This window comes from Entelurus aequoreus, linkage group LG20, assembly GCF_033978785.1.
Source record: "Entelurus aequoreus isolate RoL-2023_Sb linkage group LG20, RoL_Eaeq_v1.1, whole genome shotgun sequence".
Lineage (NCBI taxonomy): Eukaryota > Metazoa > Chordata > Actinopteri > Syngnathiformes > Syngnathidae > Entelurus > Entelurus aequoreus.
The window spans coordinates 30,359,246-30,372,237 of record NC_084750.1 but is presented as its reverse complement, the minus strand read 5'-3'; the positions used below and the strand labels follow the sequence as shown (position 1 = coordinate 30,372,237).

The 12,992-nt window shown below is 40.9% G+C and overlaps 1 protein-coding gene across 8 annotated transcripts in view; it reads right to left on the bottom strand.

The window, feature by feature from the left end:
• The window catches only part of snx27b (sorting nexin 27b), a 48,914-nt gene that overhangs the window by 21,938 nt on the left and 13,984 nt on the right, over nt 1–12,992 (bottom strand). For all 8 annotated transcript variants that reach the window (XR_009822096.1, XR_009822097.1, XR_009822098.1 and 5 more), the window contains exon 2: nt 1,342–1,573. Coding sequence is in view for 4 of the 8 variants with exons in the window: in XM_062028906.1 (XP_061884890.1) it covers nt 1,342–1,573 (232 nt within the window). In the remaining 4 variants the exon portion in view is untranslated. The remainder of the gene's footprint in view (nt 1–1,341; nt 1,574–12,992) is intronic.

The window sequence follows — 12,992 nt, the reverse complement described above, 5'->3', positions numbered from 1 at the left end:
TTCGGTAGTAAGCAACAACGGGTGGCACTTTTGTGACTTCTGCAGTGCTTTTTGTGAACTTTCGGATCTGCCTTTGGGGAGCCTTTGGCCATGGCCTTGTTTGCACCAGAGACCAGCTGCTGGCCACACCGGAGTCCGCGTGGAGAGAACGGAGGAAAAGATGGGGCAGCGGAGCTATCTTTGAGCGTCGAGTTGACCGAGCTTCACAGAGCCCTGGCTGAATGAGCATCTATATGACACTTCGGTCTCCCTGGACGGGTTCTCACTCATCTGCGTGGACTGAAAATTGTCTGAGAGCTTGTGGGCAGCCTAGTATGGAGTCGGCTCTCTTGGTTGCTTTGTTGGGTCTGTTCCTGATACTGGTTGTGCTGCACCCACCACAGCAGGCGATGGTGTATATGGGTGTTGAAATGGTGTTTTTGTTTTGTTTTATTTTGTTTTGTTGTTCATCTATGCACGGTGCAATAATATACACGCAATATGCATTATTTATTGGTCTTTGTTTTAGTATTGTTGTTGTTTTACTTTTGTAGCTGTATGTAGAAATGGACCGCTGAAGTGTCAGCCTGTTGAATCAGCTCTGTGCTATTTTGATGTCTTCAATGTCCTTTGTGTTCTTTGATGTTTCCCTTTTGTTTTCATGAGTTTACCTTAGATTTTTTTTGGTGGACTTTTTGTATCTGCACTGCAACCACATAATTTTCCCATTGTGGGATAAATAAAGTCTATTGTATCCTATCCCATCCTTAAACTAATTCCTTCTTCTCATTTGTTACAACATTTAAACTATTCCTTATTCTCTTTTATTACATACAATCGTTTGAGCAAAACAATAATACACAGTAACTAAACAAACTCTAAAGCAAAAAACGACCATCTACTACTCATTTAAATCAGAAATTCTCCTGTGTCCAAGGACTTATCCCCTGAATTTGTGAACATTAATAATAACAATTACTTTGCTGAAATGAAAATATCAATCTAATCACTAGTACCAATTGTATACTGATACTACCCTTGGTATGGACACTACGGATCAATCCGCCTTCTCCTTAAGTGTACGCCAGACCGCTACTACACAGCAACAGAGCACCTGTGTTTAGTTGCCCTCATAATATCTTTGCTCTAAACTCTTATTAATCTACTTGTTAATTTCCTGTTAATAACTGCTCACTTTCTGCCGTAACACGCTTCCACCAACACGCCCTAAAGTTTAATAAGCACTTATTTCTTCTGTCACAGTGTCTGCCAAGAAAGATTCTGCCCATTGGTCTAATGTAATTGAGGACCCCTGGTTTACGTATCACATTGTCTTCTGTGATAAAAGAGCCACACGCCTACCACAAACTTCTCCTGGTTGAGCTCAGTGTGTTTGTAGCTGGGCACAGAGATGGGGACGGCCTGCTTGTCTGAGTAGTCGTAGCAGAACTGGGCCGAGCTGTCGTCTCCTAGGTCCAGGCAGTCCGCTTCCTGAGGCGGAACTGAGAGCACAGCCAGAACCAGCTCGCTATCACCGGCCCTGATCAGATCCACGACCTGCTTGTGCGTCACGCCCTCCACGTTCACTCCGTTACTATTTGAAAGAGGACAGAGAAGCAGTCAAGAGAGGTAAATTCTAGGGCTGTTAATCTTCGGGCACCACATGGTGTGATTCGATTTTTGGGGGTAACGATTCGATTCAGAATTGATTCTCGAGTCAAAACAATTTTCGATTCAAAATCTATAATTTGGTGTACATTGGATTACGGTTCTAAGATTAACTACGTTTCACCATAAAATAGATAAACTGAGCACACACAGACAAGCAACCACTAACGACTATAACTCCACACATAACTGCAATTGCAGACAAAGGCTTAATTGCACACTTAACGGAAACCGTTTAAAAACATCAGTTGATTACCAAGCCAGTGTCACCTGCAAGGACACCTTAAACACGGAGACATAGATTGGACTCACAGAAAACACCTTTAAAACCCGTTATAACAGCCACACAGCATCATTCCGTAGGCCCCAACTCAAGAACTCTACATAGCTGAGCAAATACATATGGACTCTTAAAGACAATAAAATTGATTAAGCTATTACATGGTGAATTGTTACATATATCTCACCATACAACACTGCAACTAAAAGATGTAACCTGTGCCTGAAAGAAAAACATTTTATTATATACCACCCCAGCATGTCCACATTAGACAAACGCAACAAACTGGTCTCATCATGCCGGCACAGAAGCAAGGCACTACTGTATTGCAATGGCCACACCCCCATGTAATGTACCCTATATATATGTAACAACCACAGACGCTTCAATAAACTCTCCTGAAGAGCAGGGAAACCTGCGAAACAGGCTTGTAGGGATCAGAATCAGAATCAGAATCAGAATCGTTTTATTGCCATTGTTTGAGAACGGGTTCACAAACTAGGAATTTTTCTTGGTGCAAACGTGCGACATAAAACACATATAACACATATTTGGTATAAAAAAGAGCTGTGACTGAGCTATCAGATAGACTTAGAAGGGATTCAAGGAATTCAAGGAGCTGCTGTTAGGAGTTATTGTTAATTTGCCTGATGGCCGAGGGGAAAAAACTGTTCAGGTGGCGGGAGGTGTGGGTCAGGATGGAGCGTAGTCTCCTGTCTGAGGGGAGAGGGGAGAATAGCGTGTGTCCAGGGGGAGAAGAGTCAGCTGTGATCCGACCCACACGCCTCCTGGTCCTGGAGGAGAACAAGTCCTGGAGGGATGCGAGCTTGCAGCCAATCACCTTCTCAGCAGCACGTTATGATGCACTGCAGTCTATTCTTATCCTGGACTGTGGCGCCGGGGAACCACACTGTGATAGAGGAGGTCAGGATGGACTCTATGATGGCTGAGTAAAACTGCACCAGCATCTCTGTCGGCACCTTAAGTTTCCTCAGCTGCCGCAGGAAGTACATCCTCTGCTGGGCCTTCTTGATGAGGGAGCTGATGGTCAGCTCCCACTTGAGGTCCTGGGTGATGGTGGTGCCCAAGAAACGGAAGGAGTCCACAATGGGGACGGGGGTGGGAGAGTCAATCAGGGTGGGGGGGGATGGTGGGGCTGTGACTTTCCTGAAGTCCATGATCATCTCCACTGTTTTCTGGGCGTTCAGCTCCAGGTTGTTGAGGCTGCACCAGGACGTCAGCCGGTCCACCTCTCTCCTGTAGGCGGACTCATCGCCATTCGAGATGAGCCCCATGAGGGTGATGTCATCCGCAAACTTGAGCAGTTTTACGGATTGGTGACTGGAGGTGCAGCAGTTTGTATACAGGGAGAAGAGCCAGGGGGAGAGTACACAGCCCTGAGGAGTACCAGTGTTTGTGGTTCGACTGTCCGAGACAATCTTCCCCAGCCGTACGTGCTGTCTTCGGTCTGTCAGGAAGTCATTAATCCAACTGCAGAGGGAGTTGGGCACGCTGAGCTGGTAGAGCTTGTCTCGTAGCAGTCCAGGGAGGATGGTGTTGAAGGCAGAGCTGAAGTCCACAAACAGGATCCTAGCGTAGGTTCCTGGTGAGTCCAGATGCTCCAGGATGAAGTGGAGGGCCAGGTTCACTGCATCATCCACAGACCTGTTGGCTCTGTAGGCGAACTGCAGTGGGTCCAGGAGGGGGGCGGTGATGTCCTTGAGGTGGGGCAGGACCAAGCGCTCAAAGGACTTCATGACCACAGACGTCAGCGCGACCGGCCTGTAGTCATTTAGTCCTGTGATCCGTGCTTTCTTGGGGACAGGGACAATGGTAGAGGTCTTAAAGCAGGACGGCACGCGGCATAGCTCCAGAGAGGTGTTAAAAATGTCAGTGAAGACAGGAGCCAGCTGGTCCGCACAGTGTCTGAGAGTGGAGGGGGAGACACCATCCGGCCCGGGGGCCTTCCGCGTATTCAGCTTCAAGAACTGCCGGCGTACATCCTCTTCTTTGATGGAGAGGGTCTTTACAGTCTTATGATGTTTTTGGAGTCCTGTGATGTCATTGGAGTCCTTTGAGTCCTTTAACTCCTTTAATGATGTGCTGGCATTGGTGGGGAGGGTGATGGTGGGGGGAGCATGGCTTTGATGAGCTGAAGGCCGTTCATGACGACAGTAATGTGTGTTGAGGCCCTGAGCGAGAGTCCGGTCATTCAGGGCCTGGGGGGTTTTGGGCTTATAGTTCGTAAGGGCCCTTAGACCTCTCCAAACTGCCGCAGAATCATTGGAGCGGAACTGTTCCTGTAGACGGTTAGAGTACACAGATTTAGCTTTCTCCACTTCCCTGGTGAAGTGGTACTTCGCTTCTCTGTATGTACTTCGGTCCCCGCTTCTCCACGCAGCCTCCTTCTTCTTGCGCAGCTGTCGGAGCTTGGGTGTGAACCAGGGCTTGTCGTTGTTATAACAAACCCTGGTGCGCGTTGGAATGATGCGCGCCTCATTGAACTGTATGTATGAGGTCACAGTGTCCGTATACTCGTCCAGATTGTTCGTGGCCGCTCCAATTGCCTCGCAGTCTGTCGTTTCCCAACAAGCACGCAACTCGTCCACAGACTCGGCGGTGAAACACTTAATGTTCCTCATAACAGGTTTAGCCAGTTTCAGTCTCTGTCTGTATGAAGGGATTAAGTGCACCATCACGTGATCTGATAGTCCAAGAGCAGCGCGCGGGACTGCATGAAAAGCCTTGCTCAGTGTAGTGTAGCAGTGATCCAGCGTGTTCTCCTCTCTGGTCGGGCATTTAATAAACTGTCTATACTTTGGTAATTCCTGGCTCAAATTTCCCTTGTTAAAGTCACCAAGCACGATAACAAGAGAGTCAGGAAAAGACCGTTCCACATGTAAGATCTGTCCTGCGAGCGCGCGCTGAGCGTCACGCACGTCCGCGCCGGGCGGGATGTAAACAGCCACGAGAATGAATGAAACAATCTCACGCGGTGAGTAAAAGGGCTTACAGTGGATGAAATAATATTCCAGAGAGGAAGAACAGTGTCTAAAAATGACAGTCACGTCTGTGCACCAGCTATTGTTGATAAAGAAGCATAGTCCCCCGCCTCTTTTTTTGCCAGAGAGCGCCGCGTCTCGGTCCGCGCGGAGGAGATGAAAGCCCTCCAGTTGAAGCGCGCTGTCCGGGACACTTGCGCTCAGCCAAGTCTCCGTGAAACACAACACACATGATGAGGAGAAGTCCTTGTTCCTTCTCATCAGCAACGCTAGCTCGTCCATCTTGTTGGCAAGTGAGCGGACGTTGGAGAGGAAGATGCCTGGTAGAGGCGTGCGTAATCCCCGTCCGCGAAGACGGACAAGTGCGCCCGCTCTCTTTCCTCGTCGATGCGGTTTCCCTCTTTTGATCGCAGAATGGACCAAATCCGCAGCTGACGCTAAGATGACCGATAACAAGTCCATAGGGATGGTGGATCTGATGTTCAGTAGCTCTTCACGGGTGTAAGAGCACCCGGAAACACAATTTATGCACAAAAACAAACAAAACAAAGCGCACGAAAGCACCGAGGCAGCCTTCATCGGCGCCATGATGATGAAATAGCCTCCCTGTTTTTTCCTGACCTAGAGAATATACATATGCATACATATACACTACCGTTCAAAAGTTTGGGGTCACATTGAAATGTCCTTATTTTTGAAGGAAAAGCAATGTACTTTTCAATGAAGATAACTTTAAACTAGTCTTAACTTTAAAGAAATACACTCTATACATTGCTAATGTGGTAAATGACTATTCTAGCTGCAAATGTCTGGTTTTTGGTGCAATATCTACATAGGTGTATATGAGGCTCATTTCCAGCAACTATCACTCCAGTGTTCTAATGGTACAATGTGTTTGCTCATTGGCTCAGAAGGCTAATTGATGATTAGAAAACCCTTGTGCAATCATGTTCACACATTTGAAAACAGTTTAGCTCGTTACAGAAGCTACAAAACTAACCTTCCTTTGAGCAGATTGAGTTTCTGGAGCATCACATTTGTGGGGTCAATTAAACGCTCAAAATGGCCAGAAAAAGAGAACTTTCATCTGAAACTCGACAGTCTATTCTTGTTCTTAAAAATGAAGGCTATTCCACAAAGTTGTTTGGGTCACCCCAAACTTTTGAACGGTAGTGTATGTATGTATTTATATATATACACATTATATATACAGTATATAAGGTATGTATACGATATATACATACATACGTACACATATACAGTGCATCCGGAAAGTATTTACAGCGCCTGACCCTAACCCAAAAAATAAAGAATAAATAATAATAATGTATCTACTATTTTAGTTGCGCATAGAGCTGTGCCGCCATTGACCAACACATCTCAGGTTGTACAATTTCAAAGTTGACCCCAGAAAATTGTGAAACAATGCCATTAAAGCAGTTCTTCGCAAATAGTGGGGTGGGGCCCCCTGGGTGTGTGACCCAGAAGACCATGCTTTATCAGTATGATGCTTCAAACGCCACTTTGAAAAGTTGTGCACTACAAAACGTGCTCATGATAGCCATTAATCCTGACTTCCTCATTTTGATTTAAAAAAAGTAAATAAATCACAAATTAAATTTTCATTTTGTTTTGTTGGTTGAAGTACTTCAACTGTTGTGCTTCTGGGTTAATATTGTTGATCAATTTGAATGTATTATCATTTATTGAGTGTATGTATTACATTTTAAGGCATACAATGGTTCAAGTCAATCAAAAATTTTTTATAGCTGAAATAATGATACTATTTTTTTTTTCAGGCAAATTAATACACTTTAAATATTTTCTGTCACAGATTACTATAATATTGTTAATAAAGTTATTCTTTGTTATTAAGTGAAGTGAATTATATTTATATAGCGCTTTTCTTTAGCGACTCAAAGCGCTTTACATATTATTATTATATCAAAGTTACATATAAACCAGTGTGGGTGACACTAAAAACAGGTGGGTAAAGTGTCTTGCACAAGGACACAACAGCAGTGACTAGGATGGCGGAAGCGGGGATCTAATCTGGAACCCTCAAATTGCTTGCACGGCCGCTCTCCCAAACGAACCACGCCGACCCGTGAGTTGATCTATAGGTATTTCTTTTTATTTAATGTTAATAAGGATACAATGTTATGCAGATGTAAGGCTGCAGCTAACGATTATTTTTCTATCGATTAATCTATAGATTATTTTTTTCGATTAATCGGTTAATCTATAGATTATTTTTCGATTAATCTATAGATTATTTTTCCTTTTACCGATTATTTTTTTATTCAAAATGAAGATGAAAAAATAAATGTAGGCCAGTTTTTTCAAAAGGCATGGCTTTTATTTACAAAAAAAAGAAGTATGGCCGCTCAGTCAACATTGACAACAACATGACTAAATATTCTGTAACAATGTAAACATTTAAAACTTTTAACATTTAACAAAATTAAAATTAGCTTATTTGCTTTTTAATGTGCAAATATAAAAGTCAACATCCAGTGCAAATCTTAATATTCTGCAATAGTATAAGCATTTTAAAAGTAAAAGTATTGCTTATTTTGCTTTAAAATGTGCAAAAATAAAGATAAACATCCAATACAAAAAAGTGCAAAACGAAATATTCTGTAACAACAGTGTAAACATTTCAACAAAAGTGAAAGTATTGCTTATTTGCTAAAATGTGCAAAAATAAAGATAAACATCCAATACAAAAAAGTGTCAATCTAAATATTCTGGAGCACTGTGAACATTAAGTATTGCTTTTAAAATGTGCAAAATAAACATCCAGTCCAACACAGTACACAATAACCAATTCTACTCATTCCAGTGAGTGACTAACAGTTGTAATGAAGAAAGGTTAGCATGTGTACATGCTCTGGTTCTTTTCTTGTTTACAATGTTCCCAGCAGCTGAAAATAGGCGCTCAGAAGGGGTCGATGTGGCTGGAACTGAGAGCTAATTAGCCTTCACCTCAAGCCAGGACTGCGAGTGAGCTGAGCTGCAGTTTAAGTTTCTAGAAGGTCAACGGGCTCATAGTGATGTTACTAGTAGTTGACTGGGAGGTGTTTATTATCATTTGGGGAGAGTCCGCTGCCTGATGCTCACCTGCTAAACACCTATCTGCTCCACGCTGAAGCGCTGACTACATACGCTATGAATACGCACTGCTGATTGGCTGGTAACGTTTTGAATACGCACTGCTGATTGGCTGATAATGCTTCGTGTGTACCAATCAGATGGTTGTGTGGGTGGGACAATGCTGCGTGCTGAGACAGAAGCATAAGGAGCAAAGCAGCTTGTTATTGTTAAGACTTTAGCAGCTAAAGTTAGCTTTAGCTTAGAAACTCGTTCGGTACACCCCCGTACCAAACCGAAAGCCCCGTAGCGAAACGGTTCAATACAAAACACGTACCGTTACACCCCTAGCAGATACAAATGACACATTCATGTTTTTGTGTAATGATGACAACGTATACTCGCGCGGACGATTGACTAGTTGATGGTTGATGGTTTTCTTTTCAAACGTTCGTTCATAGCCGTTGTGCTGCTATGATAGGCCATTTCCGCTCGACACAGCGTGCATACAACAACATTATTAGGCCGTTTATTGAAATACTCCCACACTTTTGACGACTTTTGGCGTGATTTTTCTCCCTCGCTCGCACCGCTCGCATCGTCTGCTTTGCGCTTCGCCATGACGGTAGTGTGACGTAAATATGCGACGCGTCGACGCACAAAAACGGCGTCGATGAATTTACGTAACCGATGACGTCGACTCGTCGTTTCAGCCTTATGCAGATGTGTACTTATAACAATTTTATAGACAAATTATACTATTAATATATGCAACGGAGAGTGGAGTGAGGGGCGCAAAATGTTTTCTTCTTCCTGGGGGGACTGGAAAGGGGTGTAACAAATAATAATTGAGAAGCAGTGCGTTAAAGTCACACAAAACCACCGTCGGACCTGTGTTCAGGCAGCTGTGTCAACATGTTGCTTTTTCTTTGGCTTTTTTTGCTAAACACTTACAGAGTAAACATGGACAAGCCCTTAACAGGGGTTATTAATAGAAGACTGATCTACAGCTTAAGTTGCGTGTGTAATAGTGTTTTAATGTATTGATATTTTTCCAACAACAGCGATTAACTTCTTTGTACACTTAAGTGACAGCTAAGAATGTTCAAATGTTAGTTCAAACATGGTGGGTTTTATGATTATGTAAAAGTTTCCATGTGCAATGCTTTCCTCCTAAACTAGTATATACAGTACCTGTTAAAGGTTTGGACGCACCTTCGCATTCTAATGCTTAAGAAAGTCTCAACAAACCTTTTTTTACTATCATTCTGTTTTGTGTTGGGGTTTCATAATAGTGTGGAGGCAAACACTTTGCAACAGTCAGCTGGAACACAGACAAACAGGAAATGGCTCTAAGTGGAACTTGTGACAGGCAGCTGATTTGGTGTCAGTCGTATTTGGTCTGCTGAGTTTATTCAAGCTCTCTGTGGGGATATAGGAAAATAAAGTCAGAGTAACCCGGGCAAGGGCGTGTGAGGCAACTTGCAGGTGGAGTGACAAAAAAAAAACTTGTTACATCGCAAAGCACAGACTTAGCACTTTGGCAGCACCTTTACGACCCTTTAAGCACCTGATATAGTGACTTTTGGTCCAGTAGCTTCAGCACTTTTTGTCTTTTCCACTGCATCATGTAGTCAGTTGATCGCCGTTTTCAAGGTAATGATTTCTGCATTTGCTGAGGATTACCTTTCAGGGGTTTCTTTGTTTCTTATTCATGACTCAGTGCAAAACTCAAAAGGCCCCATTGTGTAGTATTTTTCAACAATTTCAAATAAGTCACAAAGATATAGTGTTCGGGAAAATTACTTTTAAAAAACAAATAATTATAGTTACTGGTTCTTGACCAAAAAACGGAATTACTCTTTAATAAATGTAATTAATTACTAGGGAAAGTAATTAATGTCTTACTTTAAAAAACATAACTTCCAATATATAGCTTCTACAGCAGCATTTTAGCTCAGCTGTGTTTGTTAGCTTAGCAGCGGCAATTTGCCTGCAGTGACGGCAGCTCTGTTGTATCTTTTTACTGGATTGTGTTATTGCCTCTGGTTAATAAAGAGATTGAATGTCTTTTGATGGCTGTCATATCTTCTTGCCCACAAACCGGTATTGTAGGATTGCAGGCTTGTCACTTCAATCATTGATCTGCTGTTCATTATTCCCTTGTGGTAGTAGTGTGTATGTGTGTGTATACTAACAAGTGTGTTGTTTGCTGTGTGATGTTGCCTCCTTTTTGATATCAAGTTGTTGGTGATGTTTATCGTTGCTATCATTAGTAAAACCTGCATTGAACTTGCCGTGCTTCTGACACTGTCTTGTTGACATACAACCACATCAAGAGAAGCCGACCATGTTAAATTAAGCGTATCGCTAACATACATAAAAGGTAACTAATTAGATAATGTGTTACTAGTAAAAGTAACCTTACTAACGTTGTTATTATCTTACTTTATTACGAACACAGAGGTCCCACAGAAGTGTATTAGCCAATACTTTATCCATATCATAGAGTTGCATACGGAAACATCTGATTCCAAGTACATGTACCCCTACTTTGTAGTAGTGCTGGAAAATTACGGCAAAAATAATAATCATGATTATTATGATTGATATTGTAATCACGATTAATTACAGGATTATTCATTAATTTGAAAACACAAGTATTTGTTCCACCAAAACTCTATTTTAAATAGTTAAAAAACTGATATAAACAAACCACAACAATTAAAATAATAGTAATAACAATACATTTGAATAAAAATAGCAATATAAAAAACAACACAATTCATTTTTTATATTTTGTCTTTAGTTTCTTTTTTTTTTTTTTACCTTTTACACTTATTTTACCACCATAGAGTGTGTGCTTTTTGTGTCAAATATTTTTTTTAATCAAATGTTTGTTAATTAAATGCAAAATCTCTCACATTTTTAGTGCAGTACATCTTTGGACAATTTTGACCAGTATTTTAGGTCAAAGCATAATAATTGTGTACATGTATCAATAAGTGCTTTAAGTTAATTATGCTTGTGTAAGGTACTTTTTAAAAATGTTAAATTTATTAGCACAGTCAGCGGTTGTGGCGCACCAAGTATAAGGTTGTGGCCATAAACGGAGAAGTTTGTCAACTTTGACATTTAACTTATACCCGGAGATAGCAAGAATAACACAAAAAGACGCTCGTTTGCGGCCACTGATTTTATTTAGTTTTTTACCTGAGTGAGGATTAGGATTAATTCTTCATCTAAACAAGAAGATATAAACAACTCATTAGTTGGGATCCCAATTTAATTAACCTGCTAAAATGCCAGCAGTTAATCAATAATCAACAATTTACCGGTACATGTGTGCAACTTTTTAAACACATCATCACAAAATGCTTGTTTCTTTTTGAGGAAGTTAGATAGCTTCAGTGTTTGTTTTTTTTGCTGATATTTCTGTTGTCCTTTGTTTTCATAAAACAGTACACTTGTTTGGTCAGCACTGGCCTGTCCTTGCTTTTAAATGGACAAAAACATGATAGTTATTTTGTTTTTTGTAACAGCCTGATGAGCAGCACAGTTAAAGTATAAAAAATGTCTATGAATGTATAAAAAAAATATTTCTGGACGGATTAGTCACATTTTAAGCCAAATTTAAAAGCAGATGACTAAATGAGACACTGAATCTAATTAGTAAATGTTTTTCTTGTATATATATATATATATATATATATATATATATTTATTTTTATTTAGCCTTATTTTAATTTAATTTGTGTACTTAGTTCTTTGATTGGCAATCTATGCCCTTTGCTGCTATAATGCTGTAAATTTCCTCGTTGTGGGATAAATAACGGATTATCTTATTTTACCTTACCTGGGAATCGATACCAATACTCAACGGTACAATTTTTTGTACTTTTGTGTGTATTAATGAATATTAATTGTTTTTGATAATAAAATATAATTTTTTATTGCACAATTTAAAAATCAGCTGATTATAATAACTGCTGTCCAGTTGTTATATCTTGTTTTATTATCACATGTCTGAGTCTCAATTACAGTTGTAGTCTTTTGCTGTGCCCTAAAAGTGTTAGTACTGTACGTATTGGACTTATTACATACCAGCTGTTTAATTGTAATGTGCATTTTAGTTGTAGTTTTCATTAACAAATTTGGAGGTGTTGAAATTGCTATGTCAAATCGGTAAGCCTTATCAGTAGCATGACAATAGCAAAGCCAATGTATTATTTTCGGAAAAGTAGAGCCTGTTTACGTTTTGAGCGCCATGTGTCAAAGTGCAAAGAGTCGGCAACCGGACATGACGTCACACGCAACCCAGGGACCATAACATGGCACTGTTGGATTTCACGTAAATTGGTAAGACTGGCGGGATTCAGTCAGTGCCAGAAAAGTACAGAATTCGGTACCATCTAGGGCTGGGTTGATAAAACGATATTAATATATATCATGATAAACATGTCATCAATATCAATAAAAATGTGTTCGAGAAGTATATATATTTTGGTCGAAAGAAACCTGAAGTTACGGGACAAGGTTGATTGCATGAACAAAGGCACTCGCTCTCTGGTAACGAAGCAACGCAGGAAGTGATCACTGATCAGTGGGAGTGACACGCTAACAGTATTAACTATCAAGTTTGGTTGCGCCATCTTGTTAACTCCCTGCTTATTCTCTGCATGGATGGCAGTAAAAATGACTGCTGCAGAGAGCGAAGAAATTGTGGATGTAAACATGAAACGTCACCTCGACAGTATTTTTTCGAACGGACCGTAGTCCTCAGCCGCGTTAACCTCTTTTCTTTTCAGTTCTCATCCGTTCCGTCGGGTACATCAAAACAACAGGTAGGAACTAAAGTGCAGGAATATATAAATAAAATAAAGTACAAAATATGACAAATGTGCTATTAAAAAATAATAGTATTTTGGTCCAATAATAGTTAAAACGATTACTGCAAACCATACATTTAT